Source organism: Ursus arctos, unplaced genomic scaffold (assembly GCF_023065955.2).
Source record: "Ursus arctos isolate Adak ecotype North America unplaced genomic scaffold, UrsArc2.0 scaffold_9, whole genome shotgun sequence".
NCBI classification, from domain to species: domain Eukaryota; kingdom Metazoa; phylum Chordata; class Mammalia; order Carnivora; family Ursidae; genus Ursus; species Ursus arctos.
This window is the reverse complement of record NW_026623111.1, coordinates 52,917,503-52,939,313: the sequence shown is the minus strand read 5'-3', so window position 1 is coordinate 52,939,313 and position 21,811 is coordinate 52,917,503. Positions and strand designations below refer to the sequence as shown.

Genomic DNA, 21,811 nt, shown 5'->3' with positions numbered 1-21,811 from the left:
GTATAAAATGTCAAAATCCACTATCTTGTATACCTGAAACTAATATAATGTTGTATGTCAATTATACCTCAATAAATTTTAAAAAATATGATTATGGGCTATTGAGTTAAAACAATGAGGCTCAAAATAAAAAAACAAAAACGATGAGGCTCAAAGCACCCACCAGAGATGATGTGATGATTAAATGTCACATCATAAAGTTCCCTTTCACTTTTCCACCCTTACCATATTTTTTACTAGGCAACCCCAATGTGCTCTGAGCACCTTTCCTCCATATCCACACTTGGATCTCATTGAGTCCAGTTATAAAACATATCCCTGTATGACTTCTGGATGAGCTGAAATGTACTTTAACATAATCTGTTTGTCCCTAATGATGCTGTGCCCTCATCCTCTATATTTTACTCAGATCTATGACCTCTTCCCAAATCCTTGACTATACTTGCAGGGTTTCTATTTCAAGGTCCAGCGAAAAAGAAAAGTTCCTCGAAGATTAAAAAAAGTTCTATTCTATCATGCAAGATAATTCTGCTTTTGTCTTGTTTGTTGAATTTATCTTAAAACAGTTTCCCGAAGTTGGCAAAATAGTTGTAACAATTCCAGGCTTCAGAGTTACATAATTTAGTTTTGTGAGGTTAAAAAGTATTCTTCTAGTGTCTGTCTCCAGAGAGCAAGTAAATGTCTTTCCCAGAAATCCTCAGAAAAACTCCCATGGCATTTCACTGGCCTATCTATGTATGGTAAACTGCTCAATTCTAAGCTAAGCCCTGGCAAAAGGAATGCCATGCCCTGACTGATTTAGGAGTTCCTAGGGGAATAAACTAATATAGGTCAATCAGGTTTACTCTGAGGATGGGGCCAGCTATTCCTGAATCACATGGGTTATGGTGGGACAGGACACTTAAGTTATAGTTAAAAAACTGTTAGGATGAATAAAAGAATGGGGGGCCTTTGGAAATCAATAACATTCACCATTATCATTATTTAAAATTTATTAATAAAAACTCAGTGGGGTCTGTTTTCAAACTCTCAAACTGTGTATCCTCGTGGCAGTAACGATAGCTACTATACTACAATGTATGTTTCTAAAGATGTCTACTTACAAAGTATAACAGCCCCAGTTTTTGCATGAGGTTTTCTACATAACAGAACATGGATATGTGATCTTGAAATAAGATATGACAAAAATGAGGATTTAACCTTACCCAAAACCCCCAAAAGGAAGTCTGTATATAGTATATATTTCATATGCATTTAAAGTTTGAAAACACAGAAATAAAAATTAATGTTGTGAGCTTAAAATTAATCCCAAGAACATTCTATCCTCATAGATTTCAGTTAAAAACTCTCTAAAGCTATAAAATAAACAGAAAATACTTCTTTCATCTAAAGAGAATGTTCCCATAAAAACCACTTAAGTCTAATTTTGTATCAGGGCCCCTGGGTGGCTCAGTCAGTTAAGTGTCTGCCTTCGGCTCAGGTCATGATCCTAGGGTGCTGGGATCAAGCTCTGCATCCAGCTCCCAGGGAGCCTGCTTCTCCCTCTCCCGCTGCTTGTGAGCTCTCACTGTCAAATAAATAAATAAATTCTTAAAAAAAAAAAAAGTCTTAATTTTGTACCAAAATTCTCATCCACTTCTCAATACTGCAAATGAACCGGGAAATATGCATTTTTAGATTCTGCAAGCCAGTTATCTGCCAACCAATTTAATATTTTCAGCCAAAAACTGAGCTTACATTTCAGAATTACTGAGTCCCTCAGAACTTTGAGAGGCTAACTGTAGCCTCCTGTCTTCTTGCCATATAATTTAAAAACAAAGTTCCTTTCAGTGACATCCGTGGAAGTCAAATCTAGTACAAGAGTTTACTGACCTGTTACACCCTGAGTATCATTAGTAGGATTGAACAGTCTTTCAGATGCCACACAGAGACACACAGAAAGAAGAAACTGAAAGGGAAACACAAAAGTGTGAGATTTAGAAACAAGAACTTCTTGAGGCAAAAAATTAGATGACCTGGATGACTGTAATTTAAGCTGTTAAGATTCCTATTCCTACTGGGGCGCCTGGGTGGCACAGCGGTTAAGCATCTGCCTTCGGCTCAGGGCGTGATCCCGGCGTTATGGGATCGAGCCCCACATCAGGCTCTTCCACTATGAGCCCACTTCTTCCTCTCCCACTCCCCCTGCTTGTGTTCCCTCTCTCGCTGGCTGTCTCTATCTCTGTCGAATAAATAAATAAAATCTTAAAAAAAAAAAAAAAGATTCCTATTCCTATTACAATGAATTTGACGTCTAAAAGCTTGTCTCCCACCCCACAAAAAAAATGTTTGGCCCAATAATGTCACGTGCCTCATTTTTAATAAGTATATCAAATTGCATTAGATATTTTTTTTCTATCCATATCAATTTTAAAAATCAAGATAAAATAATTCATGTGTCAGTCACCCTTACCTTGAGGTCAGGAAACTCTAGAATAGTCAGTGAAATGCTGGGAGCAATTCTCATTTCCTCCTCCTTATTCCAAACATCCAACATCCCTTGGGATAATTTTAATAGTATGACAAAGCAGGATCTATGTCCTTCAGAAGTGACCAATGCATTCTACAGCAGGATGAAAAGAGATATCCAGAAGGAAGCTATGCCTATGACAAAATATTCTCAGTGAGTGAAAAGTCAGACATTCAGATATTAGTTCTGTATGAGATCATGCATTAAATTTGATCAGTCATCTGTTACTTTGTAATTTGGAAACTGTCCTTCCTGATGTAATTCCCCTGGAGCTGACCTTACTATCACCTGCCTCTTTTGCCTCCCACACTGACTGGTCAAAGAAATCCACTTCCCTGAACACACATTAGATCGGAGCTGGCTCCATGAAAACTAGCATAGCTATTTAGTCCTTTTGAGGAACTGATATAGAACTCAGTGGAAAACTGGCCTCTCCCCTTCTGACACTGGTAAGTATATGGATAATAGAAGACTGGAGGTAGTGATGGACATTTTTAGAACACTTAGACTACAAACAACTAAAAATAAAGCCATTTTAGAGGGAAAGCAAAGCCAAAAGAGAAGTGACATACCTGAATTTAATTTCACTCCCTTGAACTTTTACTCCAGATAATAAAACCCCAGACTGATTTCTAAACTTCAAATAACTGAATTTTCTGTTTCTGACTTGAACATATGGTACAATGTATGTTATTGATGCAGATATTTTTAGAATTAACATCATAGAGTCCATGGAAGAAACCACGCCTCTCGCAGTAAGAAAAACTGTTATGTCTTCAATTAGCTAATCAAACATTTCAATTTTACAATCTATTATTTTGACTCCTCTGCATAGGGGAGAAAAAATTATAAAGCAATCTTTTATACCATGTTCCTGTCAGTTCTCTTACTAAAAAAAAAAAAAAATCAGGAGAAAAGTTATTGTAAGGATTAAATGAGCTAACATAGTATACAGAATAATGTCTATTAGTAAGAACGTAATACATTTAGCTTTTTAGAATAAATTAAGTAGACAGTTAATAAGCTTCTCAACACTCAAAATACAAAGCATAGGTTAACTTCTAAGTGACTGGACACTTCAGGAAAAACCTCTCCTTAATAAGTAAGCTTGAAGAAAATTATGTTTAATATCCTTAGTAGAACCTAGGACCATTGTTTTAAACATATATTAATTTATGTTCTACTTCTTTCCAAAATAGATGAAGTGGCTTCCTCGGAAACACCAAATTAGATAAAAATTTTAGATAAAATATGGATGGAAACTTGCTCATCGATTGCTACTTTTGTCCTCTCGGGCAAGTTTAATCTCTCTGGGCCTGTCTCCTCATCTATAAAAATAGGAATGGGATGTTACAGGAGGATAAAATAAGTCAGTAATGGAAGCACAAAGTACTTTTACATACTAACTGTTCAATATGATTTACAATTTCTTATTACTATTATTTCAGGAAAATGACTTTAATATTACCTAATTTTGTTTAACTGGTTATTTCTTAAAATAACACTTTTGGTGATTTCTCTATACCTTAGAAGTTTTCCGGGGGAAAAAAACCCTTAGCTATTAACTTCTATAACTTACTGATAAATACAAACATCAGTGAAGTGACTTCCCCATATCGACTGTTTTCAGTCTAACTGAAGGCAATGCTGCAACTAGAACCCAGGTTTCCTAACACACAGTTAAATGTCCTTTCTTCTCTACTACACTGCACACATTTAAAATAAATCGTTAGGCTTTATTTCTGAAACAGGTAAATAAATCTACTAAATATGAGTGCACGGAAAATATTCTAAATGCCAGGGAGAATATAAAAGCAGTAAACTGATAGTTTTAAGTATCTTTTAAGAGTGAAGTTCCTGCATTCCCCTTTTCAGACCAACACAGATTAAACTTAAAATTGTGACCATGACTTGGTACAGACTACAAGGTAAATAGGACACTATATGAAAAAAGTGGTCATATACTTAAATATCCCAAATGTTTAAATATTCGACTTAATAAAAGCCAAAATTTTAGGTATAACTCAAGAAACTGAAATGCAAAAAAGTCTTTTGTAAACTATATTCTTGTGTGGCCCTCTATTTTATATAGCTTGTTACCAGTGGGAAGGATTGATGGTTAACTTAAACTATGTAACTGTAAGAGGTTAATTTAAAAGTGTATTTTAAAAGTAAAATAGAAAAACATCTTTAAAGCAGTTCACTTATCGAAGATGAAAACAACAGAAAACCTGAAATAAGGAAACAATCCTGTGACCAGAGTAGATCCAAAAATGTTATCAGACGAATAAATATTTAACCAAATACAATATAATTCCATCATGTACCATTAATTCTTACATTAGAAATAGAACTAAACTTTTAACATAAGTGGCCTAGGTCAATCATTCCTGCTAAAATATGCAAAAAGGGGGGGGGGGGACCAGGGTTCCTACAGTTCCTAAACACACAGCATTATTTTAAGTCCACTAATGCATAAGAAAGCAAACTTGCATCAAGACAAGAAAGAAGTACAACAGGTAAGTGTCAATCTTTACCAATTTATTTTATACAAAACAGTAGCAATGTAGAATATGGGAATTATCTTCCGCTGCCACACACGCAAGTTGTGAACATTCCAAGCCAATGTATACAGTTTGGAGGGGAAGGCTAAACGACAGCATCAACCATGCTACTGAACATAGGAATTTTTTATTTAAAAAGATTAAAAATTAGATAGCAATGTCTTCTTAATATTGCTCTCATTATTGAAGACTGAAGAAAAATAAAAAGTGACTTTTTAAGATTAAAAAAAGAGGGAAAAGGAGAAACAAAGAGGCTGCTACAACACTGCCATACTGTCAAACCATCATACTTCAATATTTGCATACTCGATAGCAGCATTATTTTTACTGAACCGTGTGCAACTACATTTAGAAACACATCAAAGCAAAGTATCATGGCAGTCATCAATCAAGATCCAAAAAAAAAAGAAAACAAACAAAAAATAACTCTAGGATGAACACACTATAAGTAGATGAACATTTATGGAGAATGAATCAATATCTACATTCTTGGACTGTTCCATTCTGCTCCAATAGAAGTGTCAGCTCAAACTGTCAACTGTGCATTTTTGGAGGATTTGAGTTTTTCCAGTTCTTATTATACTGCATGCTTGGAACAAAGAGGGATATAATAAACCCTTCTACACAATGAACTTTAAGTAGACCGCTGAAAATAAATTTACTACTTGTAAACACACACAAAAAAAAAAATACAAGATTTTTTTATCTTTAAACAATCAGTGCTTCCAAAAGCGCATTATCTTCTATATCGACCTCTCTCCCCTCGGTCTCTGTCCCGGTCACATAATCGCTCTCTTTCTCTTTCTCTATCACGTCCTCTATCTCGTTCTCTGTCTCTTCTGTTATCTCTAGGGCGGTCTCGCTCTCGCTCCCGATCTCTTTCCCGGGGTCTACTTCTCCGACCACTGACAACAGCTTGTGTGCGACGAAGGAAATCATCCACCCTCATGTCATAATCATGCTAGAAAAGGTTAAGAAATGGGTTAGATTTGTTAAAAAAAAAAAAATGGAACTTAAGAGTCCCTATATTGTAGTTACTATACGGTAGAGAAAATCTAGAGAAACACACTAAGGCGTTAATTCATAAAACAATTTTGACAGTGCTTAGAAAAAGGATTCTGACGTCTTACTAGACACCTACAACAGAAATTATTCAAATCTTGCTGAAACTCACTTCGTGAAGTCTGCTATATAACCTCAATGACTTTTCCATCCAACCTTTTTAATAAGATTTAGGCCAAAGTAATCACCTGTTGATGACTATCAACCATCATGGATACAAGCCTGATGCCAACTATGCTAAGCATCATCAATGTTTTTCTGCAATTGGTGAACCCTACTTTTTTTCCTTCTCTGATTCTACAAACTAACCTGAACCAAGTCTGCCCTCTTATGGTAAAATCAGGAATTCTTACATTCCAGATTTTCTTTCAAACTCAACAACTGTTAATGACAAACTTATGAAACAGGATGTAATTTTAAGAAAATATGGAGATTGCGAAGTCTAGTCCACACAGACCTAATAATACATAAAAGGCTGAGGAGGACGAGAGAGGGTAAGATGAGCAATTGTCCAAGTGAGGTCCAAGTTGTCACTGTGGCTACTTAAAGCTCGATCCCCGCTCTAGCTTTTTTTAATCAATTTATTAACTGATTTGAGAGAGAAAGAGAAAGAGAACATGAGCCAGGGGGAGGAGCAGAGGGAGAAGCAGACTCCCCATCCAGCAGGGAGCCTGATGCGGGGCTCGATCCCAGGACTCCGGGACCACGACCCGAGCTGAAAGCAGCTGTTGGTTCTCTGCTCTACCTTTCTACTCTTAGATCTCAACTCACCTTTACTTACTTAAGCTTGGTCTTTTTTCAAAAAGTCAGCTCAAATATTCAAAATATAAGGTTCAAAAACACAATTCCACCTTACTTCTCACATACAACGAATACATGAATATTATATTAGCATTATATATATAAACTAACTGAAGAATTACATAAAAAGGACAAGTACCCTTTACTAAAAGAATCTTATAAAGAATTCCTATTTTGAAAATTATTATTTATAAAAGGCATTTTTAAAAACACCACAACCCATCTAGCCAACTAAGATTTCATCATACATAGGCCATGTATTTCTTCCTGTGTGACTGAAAAAAAAGTCTATTAGTCAATTAGGATTCTTAAACTGTTTCATTGAATATTAAAGATCCTAAAATGATTTGATTTTGAAGAATTAGTATCCTTACAAGAATAAAAAAATAAATAAAAGTATCTCAAAGACAGGCTGGGCTACTCTGACTGGCCCTGTCAAATATGCATGCTCTTCAACTAAGTGGGAAGATAAAGAATGTTTATTTGGTCCAGCCAAAAAACTCATCATGTCAAGTATGGGGGCAGGGAGGAGGGCAGGGATGTCCAACCTGTACATTCTAACAACCAAACTACCTTTCTAGGAATATCAAATTTATACACAAAGGAACTGTAATAACAAGTACAAGAAGACAACTTCAGTTTCAAAAACTAAAAGTACTATTGGGGGAAAAAAATGAATACCAACCATTTAATAATCTCAATTTAACCAGTATAATGAAAACCCAGTAACCTCAAACTAGAGACTGCCTTTTATTCATCCTGTTCTAAAGTGATCAAAAAAAGCTTTTCATATCAACCGTATCAAATTATTAGAACCAATAATTACTAAAAGACGATTATTCATCTGCCTTTCTTAACATCTGTTTGTCATTTGTTAGCATTGTCTTAAGAATCAGAGGTGAACTGTCAAAATCTGGCAGAGAAACAAATAACTAAATGAGACTGGAGATGACCTGTTAACTAACATAATACACACCATCTATCCTATGAAAAGTCCAAATATACAGAAAGCTTAGAAATACCTATTTGTAATAATAATTAGTTATAATTGAAGACCCCTGTATGGAAAGAAAATATCCTAGTATACTATATCCCTATGATATTACCTAAGAGTTACAAGTAGAAGTTGCCTCAACTTGAGCAATCTACTTGATCAGTGAAAAGAAATATAGTCTATTTAAATAATCCAAAGGGATTAGTCATTTTTAATAAAAACAAGTTGTGAATTACTCACAACAGCATTCAGTAAGAACATGAAACAGTCCACCATTCAACATGATATAGTCTCCCCAAATTTAAATTATCAACAGAATTCAAAGTAGTTCCCTCACACTTGAGCCTTCTCGTGCACTTACTACTCGCTTATCTCTGTATCTTGCTTCATGTGGTACTGGGTGATGTCCTGAGTAAGGGGGATGAGCTTGAGGAGGTGGAGCATGGTGTTGATAGTAAGGATGGTGTGGAGGTTGTTCCATTCCAGGATAAGGAGCCTAAAAAGAAAACCACTTCCATAAACATCTACCAAATATCCTTGTAAATAAACCACTCTTAGAATTTTCCTTTCCAAACGACCTATCCCAATTAATTCAATAATCTTACGATCCATTTACTCTAATGACATTCAGGTTCTTCAAAATATCTTCTTTATGTGCTTGAAGGTGTGTGCATAATGAACTAATTATACATCCTTTAAGATTTAACAGCTTACACTTTCATACCATATCACTTAAATACTAATAGAACACAACAAACTGTTATACAATGCCTACAATGAGCTAGGCACTGTCCTAAGCACTTTATACATCTTATTTAAGTAATTCTCACAGCAACCCAATGAGATAGGTACCAGTATTTCTGGTTTACGAAAGAGGAAACTGAGCCACCAACTGGTTAAGTAATTTGCTTAAAATCACACTGCTAGTAAAGAGGTGGATCTGGGACACAGCATCAGGCATCCTAGCTCGAGAATCAACCATCTTAACCACCATGCAAACATCTACCCTTAAAAAATCCTCCAGGACCTACTGAATTTTTAAATACCATTATAAAATGAGTTAAAGGCAAACCAAAGATTATTTTCCTAGTTAGCACCAAGATAATACTCTTGACTTTTTAAAAATTTCACAGAATCTAAAGGAAAGCAATCTTATAATTCATCTATCTGTATACAGTACCTTAAGTGAAATAAGTCAGATGAAGAGACCACATTACAGGCAGCATTTAAAAAAAAAAAAAAATGAACAATAAGTACTACTTAAACTTCCAAGTTTTTTATTTCTCAGGAATTAATGCTTCGGCTATCCTCAATACCTTAAAAGATACTCTAATATTCGGTTTTCTTACAGAAAGAAAAAAAAATAATTATGCACAGGAAAAAAAATCATGCACAAGATTTAATTAACCTTATTTTTTTTTAAAGATTTATTTATTTATTTTAGAGGAGAAAGCACAAGCGGAAGAGGGAGAGGAAGAAAGAATCCCAAGGAGACTCCATGCAGAGCATGGAACCTGATGTGGGGCTCAATCTCATGACCTGGAGATCACGACCTGAGCAGAAACCAAGAGTCAGACGCCTAACTGACTGTACCACCCAGGGGCCCCTAACCTTATTTTATAGAAAGAATTTAATGAGTATTGGGATCAAGCACTATGCTAAACTTCACACGTATTTTGTAAATTATCTTCTCCACACTCCCATAAGGTCAACATTGATATTCATTAAATTTCAAACCATACAAAGACAGGCACAATGTCCATTTCATTCACCAACCCAGCGTAAAGCAGAGTGCCCTGCACAGAATGGGTACTAACTATTAATTTGATGAGCCAAAGAATGAACAAATGCCCACTGAGTTTTACAGATAAGAAAAAGTAAGAAACGTATTATGAAACTTATCCAAGGTCACAGAGTTGAGAAGGGAAGCCATGTGAACCCAGGCAGTTTGCAATACTAGGCACTATAATAATAAACCATAACACTTATGAATTAAACCTGTATTAACACAAATCAAATTATTCATTAGTCTTTAGTTTTAAAAATAGCCTCCCAACTATTTATCACTGCAGATTAATATATTTTAAGTCTCTTAATGGGTAACTGTAACAATCCAATTCCAAATAAGCATTCAAAATATATGAAACTGTGAATGAAATTAAACAATTTGCAAAAAAAGAATACAAACCATTCCTTGCCAAGGTGGTGGTGGTCCCATGTTATGAAATTCCCTCACATAATCATTGTAGGACTAAAATGAAAAATATTAATGTCAATAATAAAAATCAAACCCAGAACTATAAAGTAAATAGATCCTGGTTTTATGAACATTAAACATATAAAATAAAATACTTACCCCATTTAAAAACACATCTCGGCGAACTCCTGAAAATCGTCTGTTGGGAATAAGATTTGTGAAACTAAATTCAGGTAATTCATAAACTAGTTCCAAGAATGTAATTTAAAACTAAGCAAGAGTGAACCCAACTTACCTGTCTACTTCCTGGTATCGTGGATCCTTTAAATACCCTGTTCAAACATCAAGCATTTTAGTAAATCAAATTTATATTTTTCATTATGGCATTATAATTAAACCTTCCTTACCACTCATTTCAATTCTTCCCATGAAACACAGTGATGCTATTAAGTGATGCTATTATTGTATTATTCCATTTCAGATTTTCTTCTCAGATTACATAATAATCTAGGAAGTAACTAAATAACTTACTGATATCACAGAATTATAAACTGCTAGAGAGGTTTTCATATGAATCTTCTAAATCCACACCCCAATTTTCTCTAGATAGAAAATTTCTTCATTCTGCACCATAAGGAAAGTAAGGGCAGAGGGATTATCTTGAGGACACTGTAAAAGGACTTCCTTAAAACAAATGTTTACCTTCCACCGTAAGTATACACAAGCTTTGCTAAGTCAACCAGATCGTTTTAAAAAATGCAGAAGACTTAAGGGGGAGAAAAACAAAACCGCAAAAGCCACAAAAATGAAGATTATACATTTTAAGTGAAAGAACCATGGTGAAAAAAGAAATATTCTTTCTCCCCTTCTTTAATAAGGACTCAGCAAATTAAAATGTAAAAACATTTGCGTGGCCATGTTACTGGGGAAAAACTAATTTCATTCTCTGGACTATCCCATTTTGAAGAAGAAAGAGGTTTATCAAGCCACTTGTTATGTAAAAATGCTGTAATGCTAACACCAACTCTCAAATTGCTTAATTTTTATAAGTGTATTGCTGTTTTAAATAAGTATCTTCTCTTAAACACAGTTTGCCTTTTTTAATTGTGTAAAGGAAAGACTAGCTGAAAAGCTGTTGTGTAGATTACAGACCAAATACTTCTCATTCCTCTCTAAAACCATATAGTATAACTTCAGTGTCTAATTAAAGCTATATGCCACATAAGATACTAAGTATAATAGGAAATAAAAAGCGTAATAAAGTGTAAGATCACAGCTTTCCCTAACCACTTTTAATCTTAAAACATTTGTGCAGTTTCCATTTGTGAAATAATTATAAATTAGCAACACTGGGTAATTAACAGATTATGATAATGAGTCACACTAAAATGGATTAGATAGCCTTCACAAAGCAGAAGAATTTATGTGACAACTACTGATAATTTCCTATGGCTTAAGAAGTCATGTTCTAAAGTTTTCTCACTTTTAGAACTGCAGGATTACAATAAATGTTTTTGTGTTGTTGTTTCATAATTTTAAGTCAAATATCTGCAGGATTATAAAATATTAACCTGGTCTCTGGTGAAACTCAGGGGCATAGTCAATCCTTGGTTTCTTTCTGCTGTTATGAATATCATAATCTTCTGGTCGACGCCTACACAAATTAGACACATTAGAAATTAAACCAAAAACTGCTGGGAGAACAAACAGCAATGCAAGAGTTTCTGACAGAAGTAAGTACAAAGAATAGCCCATTATTTCCTTTAAAGTAACATCCTAATTTCTGGGGAACAAATCTTAAAATTTCTAAATTTTAAATTCCTCTAATTATTATAAATCAATCCTTGAATGTATTGCTGGAAATAGATATTCTCTGTAATCCTCATACTATGATGAAAAACTTGGAAAGAGTAGTTTGCTCAAAATAAATAAAATTTTAGTACTCTAAACAAAAGTAAATGAGCGGCCCTCAAACTAATGTAAATATCCAGTTTAACAAAACACTTTCCCAAATAAAGTCTCCATTCAGGTGAAAAAGCAAGGAAATAAAAAAAACTATCATCATTATACACAAGACGTAACTCTAAATCTATATATTCAAACTTATTAATACCATTTTAGAAGAAGTCTAAACAAAATTAAGAATTTCTTATTTCTTTTTGCTTTGCACAAAATTATGCTTTTCACATGAACATACAGAAAATATGATAACTTATTAAAGTGACTTTACAGGAAAGTTTTGAAAATCTTACTACTTTGAAAAACTAATTTCTATAGTTAATAACATTTAGAATTAAGGGAATTTTTTTCTAGAGACAATGCCTTAAAATAAAACTGGAAAGTAATTGGGGCAGTTTTAACAGAGTTCATAAAACAATTTCAAAGTATATTCTTTAGAAGGTGAAATTTTACTGTCTACAGAGGGCTGCTCTTTACGGTCTCCCATAAATCTCAATGGTTAATGTAATACATCATAAATACACTTCATTTTATTTAGCATTTGATAAAGAACTACACAAAATAAAAACAAAAATTCCAAGTTTTTTTGGTAATAAATATCTCTTTACCCTTAATGTCAAATAAAAATTCTATAACAACCTGGCATCACTAGTTTTCCAGCTATTTCTTTATCAACTGCTTTCATTAACTTTTCCAACACAAGTTCACTCAAACTGCAAAGCGCAATAACCCCAAACCCCCAACAAAATAAAAACAGTTTGCATCTACAATAATTAAGACTAAGAAAATTAAAAGCTGGTTTAAAAAATAAACATACCGCTTTCTTGTAGTTTGGGGAGTGCATTTACGACCGGTATAAAACATGATAGTAACAGTTCATATAGTAGTCCAACTACTGACTTTAAGCTGTAAGCCACATACATATATGGAGGCCCTGGCAGGCTTGAGAGAAGGTGTAGTGGTGTAATAAGTATAGTTTGCAGTCCATTGCAAAACTGAGGTAAAAACTTCACTTGTATATATTGTATTGCACTGGAAACCTCTTAGCTTAAAACTTCAAAAGACATCTTGGTGTTCAGTCCTTTAAGGCCAAAAATAAGGGGGCTCTGCCAGGTTTCCTCCTACCTACTCGACAGTGTCCTTTTTAAGCTCAAAGAAATGGGGACTCTTGTTGGATTATCTGTACCTACCACAGGATGTTTCCACCAAAAGGAAACTTAACCAAAGGTTTCATCCCATCAACCATACATCCAACAGTCTTTAGCAGAATATTTTAGGTTTAGCTGTATGCAAATCTACACAGGGAAAGGTGTTGGGTGGAAGGGCTTAAATCAGTCCTTTGCAAAGACTTCTCCAATTCTGTAACAAGTTAAACCCCCTTTTCCTGGAAAATGCTGCTTAGTTCATAAAGTAGTGATCAAGAACCATGACGATCCTCTAAAAAACACTTTTAAGTCCACAGGTACTGCCAGCATCTGGAAAAGTTGTAAACAGACACAGCAACAGCCCTTCTTTTCGGTTTGTTGCCGGGTCTCCCAGGGCCACTTGATCCCCTTTGGAAAGAACCTATTGTTTTCAGAAGCTCAGCAAGATGTGTGAATTCACTGGGTACATGTTAGAGAATATCTGGCAATGGGGTTAACACATCACGGTGATAAAATTTGAAACAGTCCCAATAATGCTCCTCTTGAATATCAAGATAACTTAAAATACTTTATCCTCTAAATGAGGCGTCATCTTCTGAAAAAACATTAGTGATCCTTTATAAAAGTCCCATATCTGATAAGGCTTATCCAGAGACACACCTGAAAGAAAAGGCTTTTTACAAAATATTAACAATTTTTGCAAATAAAGACTTCCTCCTCTTCCTCCTTTCTAGCCTGTTCTTAGCAACAAAGGCCTACCTAATTTCAATTGTATACATTGTATAATCAGAATATTATCTAATTTAAACTGGTTATCACTCTTTAGCAAATAATTTTTTTCTGCATAAGGAAAGATCCCCATTTTCCTCTTGAAAAATGACTGAGACCAAGGTGACCATGTGAAATCCTCAATGAAGCCACAAACTAGTCCATGCAGCTTGATTTGAGGATTTTCTCTTTCTTCTTTACCGCAGGACAAACTTTTGACGAATCACATTCCTCCATCATGTTATTCTGATACATGTGCCTATTATCAGTCCAAAGAACGTTTCTAACCTTCCCACATCCCGGACTGGTTCTCGACGGGATGGACGTCCTCTTGATCGGGGCTGAGAATGCATTCTTCTCTTGTGACGCATTTTATGAATGACCTGATACAAGTCAATACTTTCATCGGGGGGAAATAGAAGACAAAGCTGGGTTCCACATTCAAGTTCAATTTCCTAGAATAGGAAAGTAGTAATTTACAAGACGAAAACAGGAGAAACTTTCAACAGACTTGTTGTATTTTCCTTAAGTATGAGAACAAAAACAGACTGACTTGGAAACTTCCTTCTCAAGGCTGATGATCATACAGGATTCCAAAAACTTCCTTGAAAGGTTTTGAAAAAAACCTTTTCGAAGTGTTTCATTCATTTATATAAGGGTAAAAACTACAAATGTAGACTCTCCAAAGTTTAATACGCCAATGTAATTGCTTAAAACTCCGTGACAACTGTCCTCTACAAACAAAGGAATATTTCTTTGGCAAATACAAAAATATCGGCAGAGGAAAAACATGTTAGTGTGTGCCAACAACTTTGATAATTAGGAACTGCTACATACACTAAAATACATTAGATTAACTAACAAAGAGATACTAATGTCTGGACTTTTTAAAATGAGTTTTTATTTTCAACTACCAACAGTTTCATTTATGAGCAACGAAAGCACACCACTTCTGGTTCAAAGTTATGTGTAGAAACTATGAGGGTCAAAGATTTGGGTTTGTTTTAAACCACCACACTTTTAATTTCATTTGCAGACTTGAAAACCTGAGTATATATACTTTTTATACAGCTTCCTTCTATTCAGAAAACTTCAATGAAGATGTTATAATGGCATGTCGAAAATAATACAAAGTGCAATAATAATATAATGAAAAACAATTTAAAATTAGGACCAGAATTTCTCTTCAAAAAGTTTTTTCAATTGTATTAATGAAAATACCATATAAAGATGCCTGTCTTTCAACATTTATGGAGGTCTTATTAAATGGTCAAAATCACAGTAATAATGAATTCTAAATAAGAATACTTCCCCTTAATCTGTCACATGAATTCTTTCAGAAATGGCTTAGAAATGTCCTTCAATAAAAATCTCTAAAAAGATTGATTAAATGTGTGTGTTTTAAATAATCAATTATAACAACAAACCTGTCCATCACGTCCAATCTTTACTGGTTTATGTTCATTCCAAGGATTGGTGAGATGAGCTGACTTAGTGAAGGGTAATTCACGCCTAAATACAAAGTAATGTCAATTATATTCTTTTGCAGAATCCTTTAGGGACCTTATACTAAACTTCAGCAGTTAATCTTGATTTAAATGCGACTAAAATTTAAAGAATCACTTAGACTAGTAGCACTTATTCCCCAGAGAAGAGGAGCCCCTTTAGAGATGTGTTCTTTCCACATTCTCCAGTGTTCTCAAAAAAAAGCAAAATAATATAGTACTTAAGAACATGAGCTTAGAAACCAAGACAGTTTGGGTTTAAATCCCAGCTCTTAACTTCTGAGGCCAAGTTTCTTCAGCTTATAAACAGTATCACTACCTATACTTCATACTTGTTCTCAATAGTGTGCAAATGAAACTATATATAAAACGTTTAGCTATCTCTTGCTTCTGTGTACTCAAAAGAACTGTTTTTATTAACTAATCAACACGGAGCTGAACTTTAATCAGACCATTAATACCAAATTAAACTGTCCTCTACCTGTCGTTCAGGCCTGCTCTCCCAGATTCAAATGTCACCTCCACCTTTTTTAAAATAAATCTTAATTTATTTGAGAGAGTTAGAGCATGAGCGGGGGGGGGGGGCAGAGGGAGAAGCAGAGGCCTCAGCTCTCCCCCTTTCAGTAAGGCAATATTCCCTACTACCCATGGAATGGCTCTTGACAATATGAATGTTTACTTATAAATTCATCTATCTGCACACATTAATTATGCACTTCACTTACATTACAGTGCAGTACCTATATAACTTAAACAAACCCTGGCTCTATGCTCTGAGCCACAGGGCAAAATGGTCTCACCAACATAAAAAAGATATCCTATATTTTTATATTCTTTATCAATCTAGCACAATGCTGAATACAAACATGACATGCAATAAATACCTGCTACTTGTCAAGAAATAATCAAATAACAGCATTTGATAAGGTTTTATCTATGTGTGCATTAAAGTGAGTAATGCCAAATTAAATAAATGCTTTAAAGAACTATTTATTGTATCTATGGTACACATGAAAACTGCTCAGTCCAAAGACATACAAGGATGAGTAAAATAAAGAGCTGCCTGAGGGGTCCCTGGGTGGCTCAATCAGTTAAGCAGCCAACTCTTGATCTTAGCTCAGGTCTTGATCTCAGTGTCGTGAGGTCAAGCCCCACATTGGGCTCCATGCTGGGCATGGAGTCTATTTGAAAAAAAAAAAAAAGGAGCTGTTTGCATTCCTAAGTTTTCTTCCACAGCTATCAAAAAAGAAAAAACGAGCACACAAATTATTTTGGTAAAAGAATGGGTACCACAAATAGAACAGACAAGTTTTGTTGTTTTTAATATGGATGGCCATATCTATTTTATAGAAAGAAAATAATCAAAAAATGCTTCCAGAAGTAGCATATGGAATATGCCTCAAAGAAAAGTGACCCAAGAAAAGCCAAATGTCAGGAGCTAAGGAAGGGAAGCAATGAGAGAGCTTGTGCAAAGGTATAATGGAGAAGAAAAAACACAAACAAGAAATTGATCCAGTGAGTAAGCTACATAAGCATTTATTCTAATCTTTTACAAATTTTCTTAAAGATGAATACAGAATGCTCAAATTTTATAACTTCTTTAAACCTTGGAAAAAAAGAAATGTATATCTAAAGTCAAAGTAACAAGGTGGCATGCTCTGTGGTGATGGTGATGTGAACATACAGGGGAAGTGGCCTATCAGTAATGGAAATGCCCACTACGTATTACTAAAGAGCTTGAATTCTTAGTGTAATATTCAAGAATGTATACATATACAAAATATATATACAGATTTTGTTTAACTTCTCAGACTATCAGAAGTTAAAAGAAAAAAGAAGACTATCACTAATAAGTCTACACCAAACTCTAAAGTATCCAGAGGGAAATCTCTATCTAGTTAACAATTCTTTGTGCTTTAATACTTTCTTAGATTTTCGCTCTAAACTTCCAGTTAAAAAAACAGTTATATAGGAAAGGAATAAATAACCTACAACCCACCAAAATATAGGAAAATGACAAATTATTGCTGCACAAAGTTATGTTATTTAAATATTAGCAATGGAATACTGAAAGTCCAAAATAAAACCATATGTTGAACTGGTTGATTCACTTGGGGATTAATCTTCTGTGGTAGCACTGGTTCTAACTAGCTAGATTCTAGAGATATTTTTCTGTGTTGACAAATGTCTACCAAGAAAAAAACCAAGAACTGTGAGGCCCTAAGCAAAACAAGACTCAGAATATGTTAAGAGAAACTGCAGGACCATGGTCATCACAATTATAGAATAAGCATCCTAAAAGTTACCTTTTGAACAGACACATGTAATGATGAAGCCCTAGCTTTACTGTGGGTACTCTGGAGAACATGGAAGTAACTCACTGATTTAAGGGGCCTGGTTAAGTGGAAACAAATTAAAAAAAAAAAAAAACATACAAAGGTTCTTATGTACTGGACAGTGTCAGGTTATTAAAGTTAAAAGGAATAATGGAAAAATTCTAAAAAAAAAAAAGAGAGAAAATGGGTTATCTGGAATGGACATTAAAGGGAGGACCATAAAATATTGTCAATAGATTTAATTCTGGATGAATGATATTTCATAGAGTACAACCTTATTTTGAACTAACTCCCAGTGACAACTTAAATAAGTCACTTTTTGTGGTTCCTCTCCTATCTGCCCAACATGGCACCGTGTGGTCGTGAACTTCAGTGTGTCTACAAAATACCTGAGCCATTAGAAATGTATCAGTTTGGAGAGTATCTCAAGATTCTGAATTTTAACAATCAGATACTACTGATGCAAGTAAGCTAGGGACCACACCCAAAGAAACTTATGTCTAATTATTATTAAATCCAAAGGGTGCTTAAATAAGTCTATCATAACTTTTGTATCTGAAAAGAAAAATACTGATAGCAGTTACTGTTACTGATAGCAAAGCCTTAATTGTTTATAAAGTTTGATACTTTTAACTGAGTCAAATGTAATTCTCAGTTTATATAAAAAACTTAAAAGAGTACAAGAGACTTTTATCCCAAGGAAGGATCAATGTAATAAATAATTACAAGCCCCTCAGAACTCTTAAGTATTATAAAACTACTCTTGAACATAAGTGATGAGTATTTTCAAAATTAAAGTTATATAAAAAAACTAAAGTTATAATTAGTATTTTTACAGAGGGCACCTAAGTGGCACAGTCAGTTAAGCATCTTACTTTGGTTCAGGATCCTGGGATCAAGTCTGGCCTCTGGCTCCCTGCTCTCAAGCAGGGAATCCGCTTCTCCCTCTCCCTTTGCCCCTCCCCCTGCATATGTGTGCGTGCTCCCTCTCTGAAATAAATAATCTTAAAAAAAAAAAAAAAGAATATTCATTCAGAGCACAGGGGTGGCACAGTCAGTTAGACACCCAACTCTCAGTTTCGGCTCAGGTCTTGACCTCAGAGTTGTGGGATCAAGCCCCATGTCAGCCTCTGTGCTCAGCACAGAGTCTACTTGAGATTCTCTCTTCCCTTCTCCCTCTGTCCCCTGACTCTTGCGCTCTCTGAAATAAATCAATCATAAAAAAGGAAAAAAAAAGAATATTCTTTCCAGGTACACCTAAAACTTAACTTAAATACAATAAAGAAACTTTACTACCCAAAATTTCATACAAAATGTTAGTAGGATCGACTTCTGGGTTTGCACCTCTTCTGTTGGTGTACGCATTTCAAACTAGTAAACAGCCAATAAGTCAATGAAAAGGAATAGAAAGACAATAATATATGAACAAATTAAGCTCACCTCCTGAAATAAACAAATTTCCTTATCAAGAATTTGGAAATGAAGGTTAACCGAATAACATTCAAAACAAAATTTGCTGCAACAAGTCTAAAACTGGGTAATTATTTTGTCTCCTAATCCTAGGACATCATCTCCAAATATTTTCCAGTAACACCAATGTTTCAAATCATAAAACCAGAGACTAACAAACTTCTTGGGCCTTTACAATTATAGTCATCCAAATAAATAAATATGTCAGTTTATCTCTGCCAAGAAATAGTAAGCACCCTGTTTACCCTATAAAGTGCCACCAGATTTTTTAATTTTATGATTTTAATTTGATTATAATTTAAGTGTAACTTAATTACAACCTTAATTTCTAAACCATAAATTTATATTTAAAAACCCTGGGTGCAATGGAGAGGGCAATATTACCTATAGTCTCACTATCCTAACACTGCATTCCAACATTATAATTATGTAATTTTTTTGTTAAGTTTTTCCACGTTGTTACATGGATAGTTACTTCCGCATACTACATTTAAGTAACAAACCACAATTTACTTAACCTATTCCCTATACAAAGTAATGATGAGATGAGGAATAATGATATTATTTTCATGCAGACAGCTGTTTGCTACAGTATCAACAATCAACCTAATGCACTCTTTTTAACTGTATTGTTGCCCGTGTATCTTCATTAGTCCTTCACTGTCCCATAAGTAAAAGTTTAACTCCTTAGGCTGGCCCATATTACTATTCACCTTTGTCTTTTGTTCTCTTTATCATCTGCTTCATAAAAAAAGGTGGCTCCCTATCCCACTCACATACCCCCCACCCTTCCACCTCCTCAGCCCAATGGTCTGTTTCCATGCTCTTCTTTGAGCTAGTTTGCCTTCCAGAATATGAATAGTAGTTTTCATTCTTATTATTCTTATCCAATTCCTCCATCTCCATCAAAGTCCAACACCTAAGCTAACTTTAACTTAAAAGAAATACATATGGTCTGTTGCAGGTAATTTTTTTTTTACTGAAATTAATTTTATAGGCAATAAATGTGTGCATGTCATATAAAGTTCACTCAACTCAGCATGGGGGTGGCACAGTCAGTTAAGCACCCGTTCTATGTTAAAATAACTTTTTATGTTAAAATAACTTTCTATGTCCAGGATGTAACCACTTGTGCCCAAGGTGCCAATATCAGCAAACTGAAGCTTAGATTTAACTTCTGTATCCCTGTAAGTGCCAATCCCCAAACACCAACCCACCCCAGTATGGGCTTTCTCATCCCAAACAAGGTTGACAACGTAGCCCTATCCAGCCAAACATTATCTATTTGTCTCTTCCTTATTCTTTATTCTTTATCCTATAAGAGCTTTCTGCCTTCTGCCGCATTCTGCAGTTCTCCACAGGACACTGACCATTTCATGAAGTGTTAAATGAAGTTTATATCACTTAAATTAACTTCTTTAATCATTTTTTAACAATGCACAATCATTCAGTAAGAATGTAAAAATAGTGGTAATAACTCAGTGCTCAAAATGAGTCTATTTTTCTAATAAACATATTTAAATCTTAATTACATCAGTTTCAAAACATCATAATGCCAACTAAACGTGATTTGCTAACTTCCTTAAGAAACAGCAGTTGTTCACAACTGAATTAGTCACCTCCAAAACGTCAGCCAAGTTAAAGAATGACTATTAATTTCCTACTCCAGTTACTAAGTAACATATTAAATCACTAAAATCATATAGATCTATCCAGGTAACATCTCAGGCAACTGTCTAATTCATGACAAACTTATCAATGTATTACTAATATAGAGAACAAATGAATACATTAAAAGCTCTTGACTAAATAAACCTTTGCCCTTTACATCCTGTATTTATAAAGACAGCGGACAAGACAAGCAAAACATGTTGATGTATTTTTACTTTAACACTGCTAAATTTTTTGCATCCATATCAGCTTAGGAATGAAACCAAAAAAAAAAGAGAGAATAATAATTAAAAGAATTTTAACATTACTCCCAACTGGTAGGTAGTCTATTCAAAACAAAGACAAATTTCATTATCTCCACTAATGTATAATTTACCTGCAAATCCAGTCAATTTTAAAAACTCCTCCCAACATTTTAGCATTCATTCCTGCTGGCAGCACCCAATGTATAGGAGATCCTCCATGATGTGATTCTGAAGAAAGTCTTGCAAATCCTAAGGGAATGAAATCACAATATAAAATATAGATGCTAATATAAATGATGTTTTTATATATCCAAATTATTTTTACTCTTACCTTGAAATTTTCCACTCTCTCTGACAGAAAATATTAATATAACACTCCTTGCAGATCTGAATGCAGCATTTAATTTCTTCTCATTTACAGGCAGCGTGGACCAAACACCCTACAGAAATAACATGAAGATCACAGACAGAGATTAATGCAAATCTTTCATCTCTGCAATTGTATTTGCAAAAGACCAAGGCTACTGATACTGTTGTACTTTAAATTCAAAGTAAGCTATAGGGAAGAAAGGTCTTATTTAACAA

The 21,811-nt window shown here is 34.4% G+C and overlaps 1 protein-coding gene across 4 annotated transcripts in view; it reads right to left on the bottom strand.

Moving 5' to 3' along the window:
• Positions 1–5,029: 5,029 nt before the first annotated feature.
• Positions 5,030–21,811, bottom strand: part of YTHDC1 (YTH N6-methyladenosine RNA binding protein C1) — a 35,526-nt gene continuing 18,744 nt past the window's right edge. For 2 of the 4 annotated variants that reach the window (XM_026508991.4, XM_048212098.2), the window contains 10 exons: positions 21,558–21,666; positions 21,358–21,475; positions 15,427–15,511; positions 14,288–14,454; positions 11,699–11,781; positions 10,423–10,459; positions 10,287–10,350; positions 10,119–10,181; positions 8,292–8,426; positions 5,030–6,034 (listed from right to left, as the gene is read on the bottom strand). In XM_026508991.4, the coding sequence (XP_026364776.1) occupies positions 5,810–6,034; positions 8,292–8,426; positions 10,119–10,181; positions 10,287–10,350; positions 10,423–10,459; positions 11,699–11,781; positions 14,288–14,454; positions 15,427–15,511; positions 21,358–21,475; positions 21,558–21,666 (1,086 nt within the window). In that variant the 3' untranslated portion in view covers positions 5,030–5,809. The remainder of the gene's footprint in view (positions 6,035–8,291; positions 8,427–10,118; positions 10,182–10,286; positions 10,351–10,422; positions 10,460–11,698; positions 11,782–14,287; positions 14,455–15,426; positions 15,512–21,357; positions 21,476–21,557; positions 21,667–21,811) is intronic. The other 2 variants (XM_026508992.4, XM_026508993.4) reach the window with 1 other exon arrangement.